Source organism: Medicago sativa, chromosome 7 (assembly GCF_051527215.1).
Source record: "Medicago sativa cultivar Bolivia chromosome 7, Bolivia_mono, whole genome shotgun sequence".
Taxonomy (NCBI): Eukaryota; Viridiplantae; Streptophyta; class Magnoliopsida; order Fabales; family Fabaceae; genus Medicago; species Medicago sativa.
The window spans coordinates 53,759,445-53,775,362 of NC_140755.1; the positions used below are offsets into that span (position 1 = coordinate 53,759,445).

Sequence of the window (15,918 nt, forward strand, 5' to 3'; positions counted from 1 at the left end):
ATCTGATACTAATTCCTTGAAGCCTCTGCTAATTTCATCTCCATTTATTACATTTAGAAAATCTTTTGACATCCATGGAGAACACTCTTCAACGTCTTTGCCATCATACCAAAATTAAATCCCCACGAAAAGTAAATTTTTGAAATTTGATTTTCATATATTATTGGTCCACACACCAACATCATCATTACATGATGACTCTTGGATATTGGCTGATCATGGATGGAAGACATTAGTCAAGAGCGAAACTGAAGATATTTTTGTACAACAATTACAATTCCTACCTTCCAAGATTGTATTAGAAATTTGAAGTTTCACTCTAAATAACACTACACTTGGAAGATATTTTTGTACAACAATTACAATTCCTACCTTCCAAGATTGTATTAGAAATTTGAAAAGATTATGACATCAAAAATTGCCTGGTTCTTTGCAATGAACAAATGATAGAAACCAACTTCAAAGAATAGGTTAGTTACAACATTAAAGATCATCCAGGTTGATTACATCGTCATTACACCATTGAATATCTGGTTTTCTTTCGCTATGAATCTCTGTAACATTGAGAGAACACTCCAAGGCTTTTTCTAAAGACTCAGCAAGATCTATCTCCCACAAACCTAGCCTACACATTGTTCTATAGGTCTCATAACCTGTTACCCTCAAGCCATCTGATACTAACTCCTTTAAGCCTCCACTAATTTGTTCACCATTCATTACATTTAGAAAATCTTTCGACAAGCCAGGTTCCCAGAAAACGACGAAGGCACAACTCTTGTCCACGAATTTAACATCAAACTCTTCTAAAAAGATGTCATGGGATTCACGGAGAACACTCTTCAACATGCCGGCCGTCATACCAAACTTAAATCCCCATAAGAATACTAAATGTTCGCAATTTGCTTTTCTTGTATTATTGGTCCACACACTAACATCCTCGTTACATGATGATTCTTGGATATTGGCTGACCATGAATGGAATACATTAGTGAAGTCTTCAAGCTGCGGAGCCAATTGCCTGTTTCCAGATTCAGTTACAGCAGGGGAAATTTTCAATACAGAGCAGAGCTTCATAAATAAATAGGATAGCCTTAAAGCATCAAGTCCATCAATCTTGCCTTTGTTTATTGTATCTGTAAACAAAACAAAAACAGAAAGGAAGACTAAGCAGCTAGTAAAATTAACTTTATATCATGTTGACAGAAATTATTAAAGGAATAAGAACAAAACTTCGTATTCAGATTGTCTCCAGTCACAATCCCATGCACAATCCCATGCATATACACAGTCAATACGTCGGTGACCGTCTAATATTGATTCAACTGCCACTGATGTGCTAAATGTATGAATGTGTGGGATTGCTGACTGCATGCAATCAAAATTCTGCAAGTTATAAAGGATTTGCATGCTGCTTTCCACAATTTTTGCAAGATGACTTGGATGAAACAATCAATAAGCAAACTTCTGAATTTTGCATTGGACATCAAGAGGTAGAGTGACTAACCTTGGTCAGGAATTACCATGTCAACTGGTGCAAGGAAATGAGTATTCACGTAGGATAAAGCATTACGGATGTTGGTCACTTTTTTCATGGTTCCACTTTTCTTCAATAAATAATTCACGTCAAGTACTTTGGGGAAAAATTTGCACAAGGAGCTCACAAATTCATCTACTTCTGATGGCAGTGGTGCGATGAATTTTGAATGAATAAGTGTACAGTCTACATAAATAAATCAAATCAGGGTTAATAAATGGAAGAGAGTAAACCGGGTCAGTAAACTAGAACTAAGTTGATAGATTTCCATTTAAGAGAAACACCATTAAGGCAATTGTGGGAGATAACAGGTTTCTCTGAAGCGGAAATCAAATCGATCACCTCTCGAAATCCACGAATTTTCTTGCTCTCCTCCTCTTCCAAACTACGAAGCTCTCTCTGCAGTGTAGATCTAGAGTTATATCCGAAGTAAAACCTAATGAGGAAGAGACAAACAGCGAAAGACTCTTGTTACCTCCAACACTTCCTTATCTTCTCTTGATTTCGTCAAAACGACACGTACTGCCTGAGTTGTCCCACCCTTTGAAGGTATCACTAAAGGAAGCAAGTCATCTGAGAAGTCTACTACCATCTACATGCAGAGAAACCAGAGTACAAAAGAAATAGGGAAAAATGTTAATTCAATTCTATCTATTGTGACGAGATCAAGGGTTTGTTTGGATTAACTTATTTGAGCTTATCTACTCGCATAATCACTTGTGATATTGTTTGGGAGCGCATACGAAAATAACTTATGACGTGTCTTAGCTGTTATTTTCAAAAGCTCTTCAGGATAGCTTATGAAGACAAATTATAGTTTATATGAAAACAGTTTGACTTTATTTTATATTTTGCTATAAAACTAGTTTATATATGCATTTAATCAAGTGGTTTATCCAAACAAGACCCAAAGTTGTATCAATCAAATTGAAGAAGTTACGACTATATTAAGTCTGCTATACCTGCAGAATTAGTTGCACTTGGCGGTCACTGCAAACATCTACATTCAAGCATGGTCTTGATTTGAACTGTTCACTACCCGAGATAATATTCCTAATAGAGTTGATAAGTTCGTCTGCACAAAATGAGTGATAAAGAATAAAAGGAGGACCTAAGAAAAATCTCATTGTACAAAATTACCAAAGATTTTCTTACCATCTTTGCTTGTCTTTAGGCCTGAGTTTTTACATGTATTTCTCCAATGTTTAATCCGTGATCTAATCCTCTCAATAAAAACTGTATCAGCAACAGTAGGAGGTGAAGAAGATTTCATCACACCAAGAGATGGAGAGCTGGTCCCTAAACGAATTTTAGCAACTGACTCTTGTGCTCTAGATAAATACGATATACCTATTACACAAATTGAAATGGATCATAGGTCTTAGGATATAAGTAACAGAACCATAGACCCTCAATTCACATTTCACATAGCAGAACATACATTTTTCTGCATATAATAGTATTCGAAGAGATTGTCTGTTCAGGTGTCTAGCAAGTAAGAAATCACTACTTTGAATTTATGGCAAAATAAGCTTAAGAAACTGATGCATGATGGTAACCCTTCTTCTTCTTTTTCACCTTGCCTTAACACATATACCAGAAGAGACAGAAGAACATTAAAATTTAGTTTTTACTGACTCACAACACATAGGCAACTAAAGTAGCATGGATATTAACATTACAACAAATTACAAAACAAAACATTACAACAATCTGGTAAGGTGAGAAGTGCCTCCTCTTTATAAACTCTGATCAAGCTTCCTATCTAACCCCCTCACGCTCAGACCCAATGGGCATGAAGCGTGGCAATGCAGAATCCCGACAACGGTAGATCCTGGATAGGCTCTGATACCATGTTGAAATTTGGGGCCTAACTCATCCTTACAAAACCGGCTTGTAAGGTGAGAAGTGCCTCCTCTTTATAAACTCTGATCAAGCTTCCTATCTAACCGATGTGGGACCAAATCCACCCCCTCAAAGACAAGCCAACATAAGGCAACTAGGGGCAGATCGCAATTAAGGTGGAATTATCAACACACCTCCTATCGCAATTAAGGTGGGATTTCCTACACAAATGAAAGTTCTATTTTTGCTCACTGGCTCGTCAAATTTAAAAGCAAACTAGCACAAATATAAGCATAGGACCGTAGAAGATAAATGTGACATTGTTAGTAAATCTCATGAGGAGTTTGAGTAAACAACTTAATTAATACTACAACTTATTAAGTGCTTACTTACAAGTTGTTTCTCTAATGGAAGAAAGAATGAGGGAAAACTTTACATAAGCTCTTTATAAGTTATTTCTATAAACTATCCTACAAAGCTTATGAAAATAAGCTGACAACAGCTTAAGGTTAAAGACATGTCATCAAAAGCTCTTCCAAACACTTAAGCAGATATTTATGTGATAAGATAAGTTCAAATAAACTCTTCTTAGTACCCTATAATTACTAAACAACAGGTAAACAATAACCAAATAAATTTCACAGAAATTCAACAGTTCCAGTTTATTGGTAACAGAACAGTTCCAGTTTGGGCAAATGAAAGTATTGTATTTGTAGAGCAACAAAACACGATCTAAATTACGCCTACAAAGGCAAACAACAAACCTACATACAAATTCCTCGTAATAGTTACTTTAAAATTAAAAGCATCCCATTAGAAACTTATACAGAAACGTAAAGTACAACAAAACCTCGCACCTTCATATATGCAAGCATTGAAATCAAAACCCTGGCGAGCCATGGTTGTCAAATGAGACGTCTGGCACAAAAAACTGTAAGCAGGCATACCAAGCTTTAACTCATCCCTTGGAAACAAAAGGAAATTATACCTGTACAAAAAACACAATTTTGAAAAAACAAAGAAAAAGTGAAGCATAAATTAAGTACTAGAAAATTTGGCAACAATAAATTTATTTCAAAGAATGCAAAAACTGCACTTTGATTCTTTCAAACAACAAATAGTTAAGGTCATTGATTTTTATCACAATCAATGTATCTGCTAGATATGGATCAATATCATCAACATTTGTGACTATTTGAAATTAGGTGAATTTTAAAACTTTTTCATTCTCCAGAATAAGGAATTAAAAGATATGAACTGACATTGTAACCCGGTTTTACACTGACATCCAATGAAAATTCATTGTTTTCTCATGTCATCCCACCTATTCATGACCGAAAATTCAAATTGAAGATTTGTCTGGTATCGACACGTACTAACACAGTCACACACTCATGGTTATGTTCAGTTACTTCTATTTTTTAAATTAGTAATGGTGTCGACTGTCAACATGTTAGTGTCAATGTTGTGTCTGTCACTAGACACTACATACTATCCCACTCTTGTAACTGACATTATAAAACTGATGATATTATACGACAAAAAACATTGCTCATTTAAGATGCTAGTGTAAGACTAATGGACTTAAGTCTTTGGCCATTAAAGTCCAAGAATAATGCCTGCGCTGAAACATTCTGTAAGGTTTACTCAAAATGGTATTACAACAAAACAAAATGTTTATTTTCTCAAAGTATTATGGTTTCGACGTATCAATGTCAGTATCGTGGATGTGTCACTACTTCATAGCATCCCACGCTTGTAACTACGTCATAGTTCATACAATTGATGACATAATAATACAAAATAAAAACTCCTATTAGATGTCAGTGTAAAACTAATATACTATCATTATGTGTCTATTAAGCTCTAAGAAAGAACTGTACATGTACACATTTTTTCAAGTTTATTCATAAAGGAATAACAACAAAAGAACTGTGCTCTGAAACCTGCTGTGCACGAGTGAGCGTCTGAGACCCAACTCAGGTAAACTTTAGTTTATCAATGAAAACTAGCATTTCTTATAAAACTGATGATATTATATGACAAAAATACTGCTCATTTAAGATGTTAGTGTAAAATTAATGTACTTAAGTTAAGTCTACGGCCATTAAAGTCCAAGAATAATGCCTGAGCTGAAACATTCTATAAGGTTTATTCAAAATGGTATCAATGCATGTGCCGTGTATGTGTCCCTGCTTCATAGCAGCATCGCACTCATGTAACTACTTTATATAATTGACAATATAATTTCACAATATAAAGGCTCCAATTAAATGTCAGTGTAAAACTAATTTATTTCCATTACACTCTTGTAACTAACATTATAAAACTGATGATATTATATGACAAAAAATACTGCTCATTTAAGATGTTAGTGTAAGACTAATGTACTCAAGTCTACGGCCATTAAAATCCGAGAATAATACCTGCGCGGAAACATTATGTAAGGTTCACTAAAAATGGTATTACAACAAAACAAAATGTTTATTTTCTCAAATTATTATTGGTTTCGACGTATCAATGTCAGTATCGTGTATGTGTCACTACTTCATAGCATCCCACGCTTGTAACTACGTCATTGTTCATACAATTGATGACATAATAATACAAAATAAAAACTCATATTAGATATACATCAGTGTAAAACTAATGTACTATCATTATACGTCTATTAAGCTCTAAGAAAGAACTGTGCATGTACACATTTTTTCAAGTTTATTCAAAAACGTATAACAACAAAAGAAAACTATCATTTCCTGTCACAAAGGTTAGCACTTGGTTCATACCCCACAAGAGCATGAGTTCAACTCCCTCTGCCAACATTAAGACTTGGTTAGTATATGTAAGTAAGTACCCCTGTCTGTGGTCTGAAACCTGCTGTGACACTAGTGAGCGTCCGAGACCCAACTTAGGTAAACTTTAGTTTATCAATGAAAACTAAAATTTCCTATAAAACTGATGATATTATATGACAAAAATACTTCTCATTTAAGATGTTAGTGTAAAACTAATGTACTTAAGTTAAGTCTACGGCCATTAAAGTCCAAGAATAATTCCTGAGTTGAAACATTCTTTAAGGTTTATTCAAAATGGTATCAATGCATGTGTCGTGTACGTGTCTCTGCTTCATAGCAGCATCGCACTCATGTAACTGCTTTATACATTTGATAATATAATATTACAAAATAAAGGCTCCAATTAAATGTCAGTGTAAAACTAATTTATTTGCATCCACATTTTTACAATATTTTTCAAAAAGGTACAACAACAAAAGAAAACTAGCATTTCCAGTCAAATGAGGTTGGTCCAGTTGGTAAGGAATTGCTTCATATCGCACAAGGCATGAGTTCAACCCCTGCTGCCAGTGTCAGTTGGTGAGCCCCGAGACCTAACTCATCTTTTTTTTTTTGTTGAATGACTGATAGTAAATTTTTTTTGGTCAAGTAGCCTAGTGGCTAAAGCTCACACATTTTAAATGTGGAGAAGTGGGGTGTACTGGGTTCGAACCCTGAACCCTGCATAAAATATGCAATAAACTCACTGGGATACAAATGTTAGTAATTGTTAGATTAGTTTTTTTATAATTCGTTCGGCCCAGGACCTCCAACTCCTTATCCCTTAGCTCGAACCAGTTGAGTCATTCAACACCCGGAGACCCAACTCATCTAAACTTTAGATAATCAACAAAAACTAGCATTTCGTAATTAATACTAATATTCACACTTTCTAATAATAAATATTCTAATAATCAACTAAAAAAAAACGGTTATGAGTGTTGTAGTAAGAAGAACTCACGGATGAGCAACGAGGTTGTTAGAATCTGTAACAGAAAACGGACAGACAGCGAACTGAAGAAGCTGAAACCGCTGAGCGGACTGACTAGCTTTGAGATAAGCGGTTTCCGCCGTATCGAAAGGCTGAACACGGTGCCACGGAGTAGTGGAAGAAGAACCAGTTTTTTCCATTGAAATGGCGATAAAATCGGAATTTGAGATGTGGGTTTTGATTTCCTCCAATGATTCGTTGAAGTTGGAGATTGTGACTTGTTTTACTTTCCATTTTGAAGAGGAGATTTTGGTGCAGAGGGAACGTTTTTGGTTGTGTAGGAGGAAATGGAAGAGTGAAGAAGCCATTGATTGATACGGCGTCGTTACTGTTTCGTTTCTGGGTTTTTGCTTGAGATAAACCTTTGGGGTTTGATTAGTGGGTCGGATCTTTTAGTTTGAATTATAATAAACTATAAATTGTAAAATTGGCTTTTAAATAAAACAACAAAAGTAAAAGTATAAGAAAAAATATAAACTATACACTATTCAAATAAGCTACAAGCTCATAATGAAATGATCATTATCAAACAGCAACGACTTAAAACGGAAAGATGAGAGTTGAGAAGATTAATAATGTCTTTAAGCCGATTATATAATCCGAACTGTTTTTCCCCTGAAAAATGGTGTTTATGGGGTGTTCGGATTCTATAATCTGAAAAAAGCAAGGAACGCACTCTATTTTTTTTTATGGTTTTCGCATTATAAAATCAGAATTTGTGAAAAACTCATTTTTTTTCACCCCATAACAAAGGAAAAATTCAGTTCAGATTTTAAAATCCGAAAATCACATGGGTATTTTCATAAGAAAACATGGGGCGCGCGAGAAGGTGATAGGGTGGGAAAAGTAATAGTCTATGTGCAATGTCAAGTATCATTCATATATGTTTCAGTAGCCCAGTAGTAGCAGTGTGTGATTATAAGTTGAATGTCGTTGGTTCAACTCCCAGGATTTGTGGCAATCGAACTCGAGACAAGACATTAACATACAACACACATTTACACTAGGTTATAGACATTTATGTGTTTTGTGGTCAAAATAGCAGTCTATATAGTTTTTAATAACTCAAGATAATTATAAATATATGTTTCAACATGGCCTCTAATTTAATAACTCATTTTTGGTAGCTAGAAGGTTGATAAAGATATTTGCTTGAAGTTGTATTTTCATATTATTGATTAGAATATGGACTTTTTTGTGTTAGTTGATGACGGAGCATCATATGATATTTTTGGTTATGTTTTTAGTACTTTTCTTTACATTTGAAGACAAATAAGATGAGAGTTAAAGGAGTTTTCAATGGTTTGAGGAACATACTGTATTGTTGTCACTCAAATCGTTGTAATTCACTGGTATCCTAAATCATGCAACTCCATAGTTGTTTTGAGTGTTTTATAGTGAGAAATCATGTAAATCGACAAATCAAGACATCACACGAATGATCAAAAGCACGAAGTTTGAAGACCAATGGTTCTTAGAAGATTTTTAAAGACAATAAAAGATGAAGAAAATTCATTTCAAGCTCCAAGGAGTTTCTAGACGGAACAACGATCGAAAACAGGACGAAAACACAAGAATTCACACACGGGGGCTGCTTCATGTGCATCCTGCGCACAAGTTGTGTGCCATTGCGCATGAGACAATGCTTGTCACTTCCCCATGCGCCTCCTGCACCCCTATTATGCACTGTTGCGCTTTTATGCAACAAAAATTGCCATTTGCTTATTTTTCAAGTTGGATCAGTGGAAAAAGTCCAATTTTCTCTCTTAAACCCTATGTAATCATATGTTATAAATAGAAACTCTTGCACACATTCTTATTCATCCAGAAAGCTAACGATTCAAGAAAAGGGTCAAGCATCAGAGTACAAGGCAGAGGATCTCCATCCTCTTCGTGTTCTCTCTAGGGTATGTTTTTATATTGTTTTAAGGAGATGATGTGGATGAAGAAGTTCCTGCAAGAGTTAGGTCAGAATCAAGAAAGTTATGTTCTCTATTGTGATAGTCAAAGTGCAATTCACCTCTGCAAGAAACATACCATCCAAGGTCAAAACACATCGATGTGAGGTATCATTAGATACGTGATGTGTTAGAGAGTAAACAGCTGCAAATAGAGAAAATTCACACCAATGACAATGGAGCAGATATGATGACAAAAGCTATACCAAAAGAGAATATAAAGTTTTGTAAAGAGGCTGCAGGCATAGCAACAACCCCAAACTAATCTAAGGATAATTTCCTTTTGGCTGGAGGGGGAGAAATGTTGGGGTCTAATCAACAGTAGCCAATAGTAGTGCAGGAATGTGAATATGGAATTCTTACCACTAGTATGTATGCCTATATCCATAGGAGGAGTGTTATTTGAACAACCATTTTTATTGACAACTTGTGGGACAACCAATATACAAAGAAATGTGAGTATTGACACAAATACCGAAACAATAGAGAGAGAAAGTAAACTCATAAAGTGAGTATGAGAGAGAAAGTTGTGACATAAGTTGTCAAAAAATGGTTGTTCAAATATCATTTCTCTATCCATAGCTTGTGTTGCTTAACTTCGAAGAGTGTTAGAAACACTTTTGAAATGCTTGGCAATTGGTGTAGCAATGTTTAAAGATTGGAACCTGACATTTAATGCTTACGGTTCATATCTCTCTATAAATAGAGAAGAGCTTCAGCAAAGCAAACACACCACAACATAGCAACACAATCCTCACTCAGAGAGTTGAGAGAAAAATAGAGAGTTCCTCGTAAGAGTGTGAGAAAAAAATACAGTGAACTAATTTGTGAGAGTTGTATCTACAAATTGAGATACATAGTTAGGTCCACATGAGGGTGAAGATTTGTATTCTCATTATTATTATAGTGGAGATTTAAGAGGCATATGGGTTCCGTGGTTTTTCCTTGTTCACGTTGAGAAGGTTTTCATGCTAAAATATTTGTCGTGTCATTTCCAGGCATTTCCCAACAAAACAAAAGTGTCGATAGAAAATAGGTGACTAGTTTTTTGAGTAGAGGCAAATAGAGAGTATTTATTTAAGCAAAATGCAAATAGATAGATAAATAGTGCAATTTAAAATCCCACAAAAAAAAAAAAAGAAGATAAATAGTGCAATTTAATTAAAATTTTATTAAGAAGGTGTAATGTCTTGGATCTAAAGAAGAGTACCGAGATAATCCCTAAAAATAAAAAGAGTACAGAGATAACGTCTTCATACACTTTTGAACTACTACTTCATGAACCATAGAAAAAATATCTAAAGCAGTGTAACTTCTGATTCTTATCTCTCCCTTTTCTTTGTTTCTTATATAGGCAATCCATCCAAAAATTGTTTGAAAAAATGCAATGATTCAGCTGGCTTATATTCCGGAACTGAATGCCCAGATCCCTGTATAGATATTATTACTTAGTATATACCAATGTAAATTAATTTGTAAAGCTAATAATTTTTTTTACATACCTTTATGGTTAGAAATGTGAGATTGTTGGCATATACTTGTGTATACCTGTAACCAAATACAGAAAACTAACTCAACCTCTAGTAAAAATTAGACCTTCTATACAAAAAAAACACATTAATTTTTAGTGCGTTTTGATAACATGTTGAACTCCAAGTACTAATCTATCATAGGACAGATTTAGCATAGGACAGATACACTAAAAGAAATTTATCTATTAAAAAGAATGATCTATATAAAGAGGTTTTCTGCAAAATGCAAAATTTAAGTAAGGATTACATATGTTAGACCCAATTGATGTTGTGGGTGACCAGGAGCGCGGAGGCGATAGCTTTATTATTGTAAACTGAACCACAATATACTATATATATTGGATATTTAGTTTGTAACAGTCTAAACCCTCGTAGGTAGACACCATTGACCAAACCGCGTTGACAAAAATGTATCTCATTGTCTTTTGCTTTTCGTTTTCTTTCATACTGGTTGTCGTTCTAACCTTGATTCCGTTTAATGCATTAAATTATTTTAAAGTTCATAATGTAGGTTAAGAAAGTTCATTATATGGGATAAAAAAAAGAAGGAATAGCTCAAGAAGTACCCTGCAACTTGACCATTGGCTAACCAAGGCCTCCATTCATCAACAATCTTATATCCAATTGATCTTGTCCATGCTTGGGTTCCGGTATATGGGATACACATGTCATGATCACCACTGCAAAAAATATCATGTTTTAGAATACTTTGACTTTAAAAGCATAAATGTAAATGTGTTGTTATATTTTTAAAGATATTAATAACCTGTATACTAATGCTCGATATCCTTTGGAAGTAAGATTCTTGTGGTAGGGAATCATACTCCCAAGATCATGATTGTATTTAAGTAGGTCTGTACATAAGGCCCATTCACCAACGACGCTTTCCTATTTTATCAAAAAGATCGCAATTAGAGTTCGTTTGATGATTAGGATAAAAAAAAGATATAATATATAATAAGATAGTTAGATAATGATATAGATATAATGATATATCTTGTTGAGAATCCTTACCTCCACGGTGTGAATAGCTCTTCTGACTTGAGGATTGTTTAGCCATACCCTAGCAACCTCATCGTCCTACATAAAATTTTGTACTTTCTTACTAAAACACATTCAAGGTACAAGCAACACAACAATATTGATCATAATAATGGGTAACCCCTCTCTATGTCACAACATTTATATACCCTTCATTTATCTATTTATTAGAGAGATTGACACAAATGAAAGATTAATGAGACCCATTTATTAAAATGGATCCACTAATCTATCACTTGTGTTTATCTCTTTCGTGAATTGAAGTGTTTTTGGTGAAATCTATTTATCAAAGGAAAAAAAAAATTGAAAAGAAGTAAAAACACTGATTTCTTAATTGGATAAGAAAATGTTATATTAATTTGTTAGGAAGTGAGAAAAAATTCTAGTAGTTTTTTATTTTTAAGAAGTTAAACTAACCCCTCTAAATTGGATCAGGTAAAATCCAACTTGTGACCTTAAGGAGGAGCAAACTCCAAAACCTTAAGTCAACACCACCGTGCCAACTCAGGTGGGTTAAAAAATGCTAGTAGTTAATTTGTTATTAGAAAAAAAATGTTAGCGGTGTTATAAATCATGGGATCGAAGAGATAAAGATCAACTTCATACTAGAAATAGTCTTGATAGGAAAAATCCTTGTATTTCATATTGAAAGATTGATTAACTAACCAACCTTCTAATAACAAACTATAACTACCTACAACCATATTTAACTAACTCTATTAATTCATAAATTCTAATAAGCATCAAATATCTAACCTAGACCTTTTACATAATATTCATTTGGTGTCTCAACCCAAACCATTGATTAAGATCTTAGGAGACAAAAAACATTGACAAATTGAATTTTAAAGAGAAGAAAATTTAGTAAAGTAACTTACAACGCAAGGAGGAGCACCGCCACCATTGCTTACAAGTTCTGGCCAAGATGGCACATATCCATCTTTAACAATAGCTCTATAGGGCCAAGCACGTCCAAACATTCTTTTCCTTATAGGAAGAGATTTATCAGTCTTACCCAATTGCCTAAAGCTTAATGGCAACTTAGAATGTGATTTTTTATTCACCTCATTCTCTCCACCATGATAACATGGTTCCAGAATGTCATATACATTTAATCCACGAATTACCTGAAATTAAAAAAAAAATCAGGATTAAGTGCAACATAAATCTTAAGATTATTCATGATTCAATGATAGTATATATATAATATATTTGACTCACATTGTCCACTTTTTTCAATAGATTGCTGCACTTGTCGGTGTTTACTGGATAGAAAGCCCCATTGCATTCTTTTGTTGTCTCCTGTAACACATAACAATTAATTATATAAAGCTTATGTTAATTAGAAAAAGCAAACATTTTTTCATATCACATTCAACACGAGACTCTTGAATATTTTATTTTTACCTCGAATATTTCATCTGAGATGAGATCCATCCCGTGTGCAAACGGAACAAGAGCATTGCCATCAAATTTCTCATCAGTAACAGGATTTCCAACCATGTAACCCTAAAATTGAAATGAATTCAGATTACAACCACAAAATTGAAAACAAATAATAATGTAATCACTGAATGACAAAATATATACCTTCAAATTCAGTTTGGGCTTGGTACCAGCTTCAATTCCTAAAGAACATCAAGAAAATGCATCTTAATTATTTTTCTATCATATTCTAACTAAAAAATCTTAGAGCATCATGATTAATTACCTTGGACTATTAAATCAGCAAGAGTAGGCACATAAATTCCAGCATAAGACTCTCCAGCAATGAATAATGGGTTGGCAAGGAACTCAGGGTATAATTCAAACCACTAGTTTGTCCAAAAATATAATACATATGTTAGCAATATGGTATGAATAATAATTAAGGATTTGTTGATGTAAATATTTTCGGGGTCCCCAATTTTTTTCTTACTTTGATGAGAAAAGTATGTGTATCAGACGCGGTCTTTGCATCTCCAGTTACATAGTCAGTTTCATTTTTTGAATATGAAAACCCAGTTCCAGCAGGAGAATCCAAATATATAACGTTCGAAACCTACAAGAAGACGATAAAAAAAGTGATTTAAATAAATTTTGCAAGGACAATTTGTATATTTAAATCAAACTTGAGACGAAGAATCACTAACTGTTGACCAGCTGTTTGGATTTAGTTGCAACTTAGGCAAAGCTCCCTTGGAGACAGGTTTTTCAAAATTAAAAGGACCTGAAACAAATCACCAATTGGACAAATTGTTTATATATTGGATTAGATATTTAGATTATTGAAATTATAACATGTATAGTGACTAATTGTCTCTTTTGAAACAATATAATACATCAAAAAAATAAAAAAATAAACAATTTTCTGATGATGATATGGAATAAGTTGTTTGGTTAATTTGGTTGTTGTTTTACTATCTTGTCGGTCTTTGTTCGTCTTATACAGAGATTTTATTAATAAATTTTGCTGTTAAAAAAAAATTGTTTGGTTCATTTTTTTTGACAAAAATCCATTTTTATATTTCTCAAAGTCTAAATTGAAAATTGAACAATATCATAAGTATGTAAGACATTGTTACAAAATGAAAATGCAAAATAATTACACTTACCATGCTCATATACAAAGCCATCCAAGCTAGAACATCCTGGTCCACCATTAAGCCATAAAAGTACAGGGTCCTTTGATGAATTACCTTCAGATTCCACAAAGTAGTAATACAAGTTTCTGCCATGACTTTCATCCACTGTCACATACCTTCAATTTAAAAAAAAATCCATTTTTAAATAGGCCAATACTTATAGGATAAAATATATGCACAAAATTGAAAGTACTAAGAAAAATAAAATAATTTATTTGAAGTGTTTGTGCAAATAGTAAAATACGTACCCAGCATAGTGCTTGGAACGTAGAGTGCCATTGAAGCCTGGAAGGTTGGTTATGAGAGAAGCTTCAGGGGCTGAATGTGTCAATACAAAGGTTAGAGAAATGTGAAGCAAGACCAAGTAAAAGTTGGCCATCTTGCTAGTACAAAAGCTTAAATGTATGGAAAGGGAAAATATAAGCACAATTTATATATGAAAAAATTGGGTAATAATCTCGTGTGGCTATAGCCACACTCAGCCATACAGTGGATCCGCCCCTGACGATGTAATGCTGTCAAAATGAAGGATTCATGCACGATTCATTCTTTTGTTAATTAATTAATCATATCAAATAAAGTATCATGACAGAAGTGGTATTTAATTCAATATTTTAGGATTCTCTAAAAAAACATTAGCAAAATAACATTTATGGAATAGTTATTTAGGAAAATAAAAAATAAAAATTAACAACGTTTAGAAAATAATTAGTTAAATTTAGTTTTTGGGTTAAATATATTTTTAGTTTTATCGCGATTAAAAATGGCTAAAACTTTCATAGGGATTAAACGTGAAAATTATGTAATTATTATTTTTAATTTTTATTTTTGTATGAATCATTAATATATTTAACCCTATATATTTTTATTTTTGTATGAATCATTAAAAATGGCTAAAACTTTCATAGGGATTAAACGTGAAAATTATGTAATTATTATTTTTAATTTTTATTTTTGTATGAATCATTAATATATTTAACCCTATATATTTTTATTTTTGTATGAATCATTAATATATATATTTTAACCCTATATCTAATTATACGTTTTCTTAAGGATCTTTTTTTTTTTTTTTGGTGGTGGCGGGGGTTTGAACCTCAGACCTTGCATATTTTTATGCATTGTCCATACCAACTGAGCTAAGGATCTAATTATACGTTGTATATGTCGTCCTATAAATATTTCAATAAAATATCTTTGATTTCAAATATATAAGGAAAAATTGATCATAAAAAGAATGTCTAGAGGGAGAGAGAGAGAACGTGGTCTTGAGAGAGAGCGCGGTGGTTATCCTCGTTTCCACCGGGGACAACCACGTCGGTATTCACCTTCACCGGAAGTAAGGTACCAAAGGGGGGGAAGGGGGCCAAGCAGGGTGCCACAGAAGGGGGGGAATAGGGGAGAATGGTCCGACGTGAGATCGCGAAATAGGAAAGCGTTGGAACAGGCGGAGGGACAACGGGACAGACAGAGGGAGGATCAGCGGCTTCGGGAGACAAGGTTTCGACGACACGGTCGGTCTAGGGTTAGGGATAGGATGGATTTTGCAGAATGGTATG

The 15,918-nt window shown here is 33.7% G+C and overlaps 2 protein-coding genes across 2 annotated transcripts; both read right to left on the minus strand.

The window, feature by feature from the left end:
* Positions 1-359: 359 nt before the first annotated feature.
* Positions 360-7,531, minus strand: LOC146906782 (Polynucleotidyl transferase, ribonuclease H-like superfamily protein). Its single transcript, XM_085722826.1, has 8 exons — positions 7,175-7,531; positions 4,237-4,367; positions 2,690-2,884; positions 2,497-2,609; positions 2,010-2,126; positions 1,819-1,933; positions 1,505-1,720; positions 360-1,133 (listed from the first exon to the last, which is right to left on the minus strand). The coding sequence occupies exons 1-8, from the start codon at positions 7,510-7,512 to the stop codon at positions 484-486; spliced, it is 1,875 nt and encodes a 624-aa protein (XP_085578952.1). The 5' UTR covers positions 7,513-7,531; the 3' UTR covers positions 360-483.
* Positions 7,532-10,310: 2,779 nt separating this feature from the next.
* On the minus strand, positions 10,311-14,738 carry LOC146906783 (serine carboxypeptidase-like 20). The gene is made up of 14 exons (XM_085723453.1): positions 14,608-14,738; positions 14,330-14,475; positions 13,868-13,944; positions 13,654-13,776; positions 13,447-13,549; positions 13,326-13,363; positions 13,143-13,244; positions 12,957-13,037; positions 12,614-12,862; positions 11,709-11,774; positions 11,461-11,582; positions 11,261-11,374; positions 10,665-10,710; positions 10,311-10,592 (listed from the first exon to the last, which is right to left on the minus strand). The coding sequence occupies exons 1-14, from the start codon at positions 14,736-14,738 to the stop codon at positions 10,509-10,511; spliced, it is 1,482 nt and encodes a 493-aa protein (XP_085579579.1). The 3' UTR covers positions 10,311-10,508.
* Positions 14,739-15,918: the final 1,180 nt, after the last annotated feature.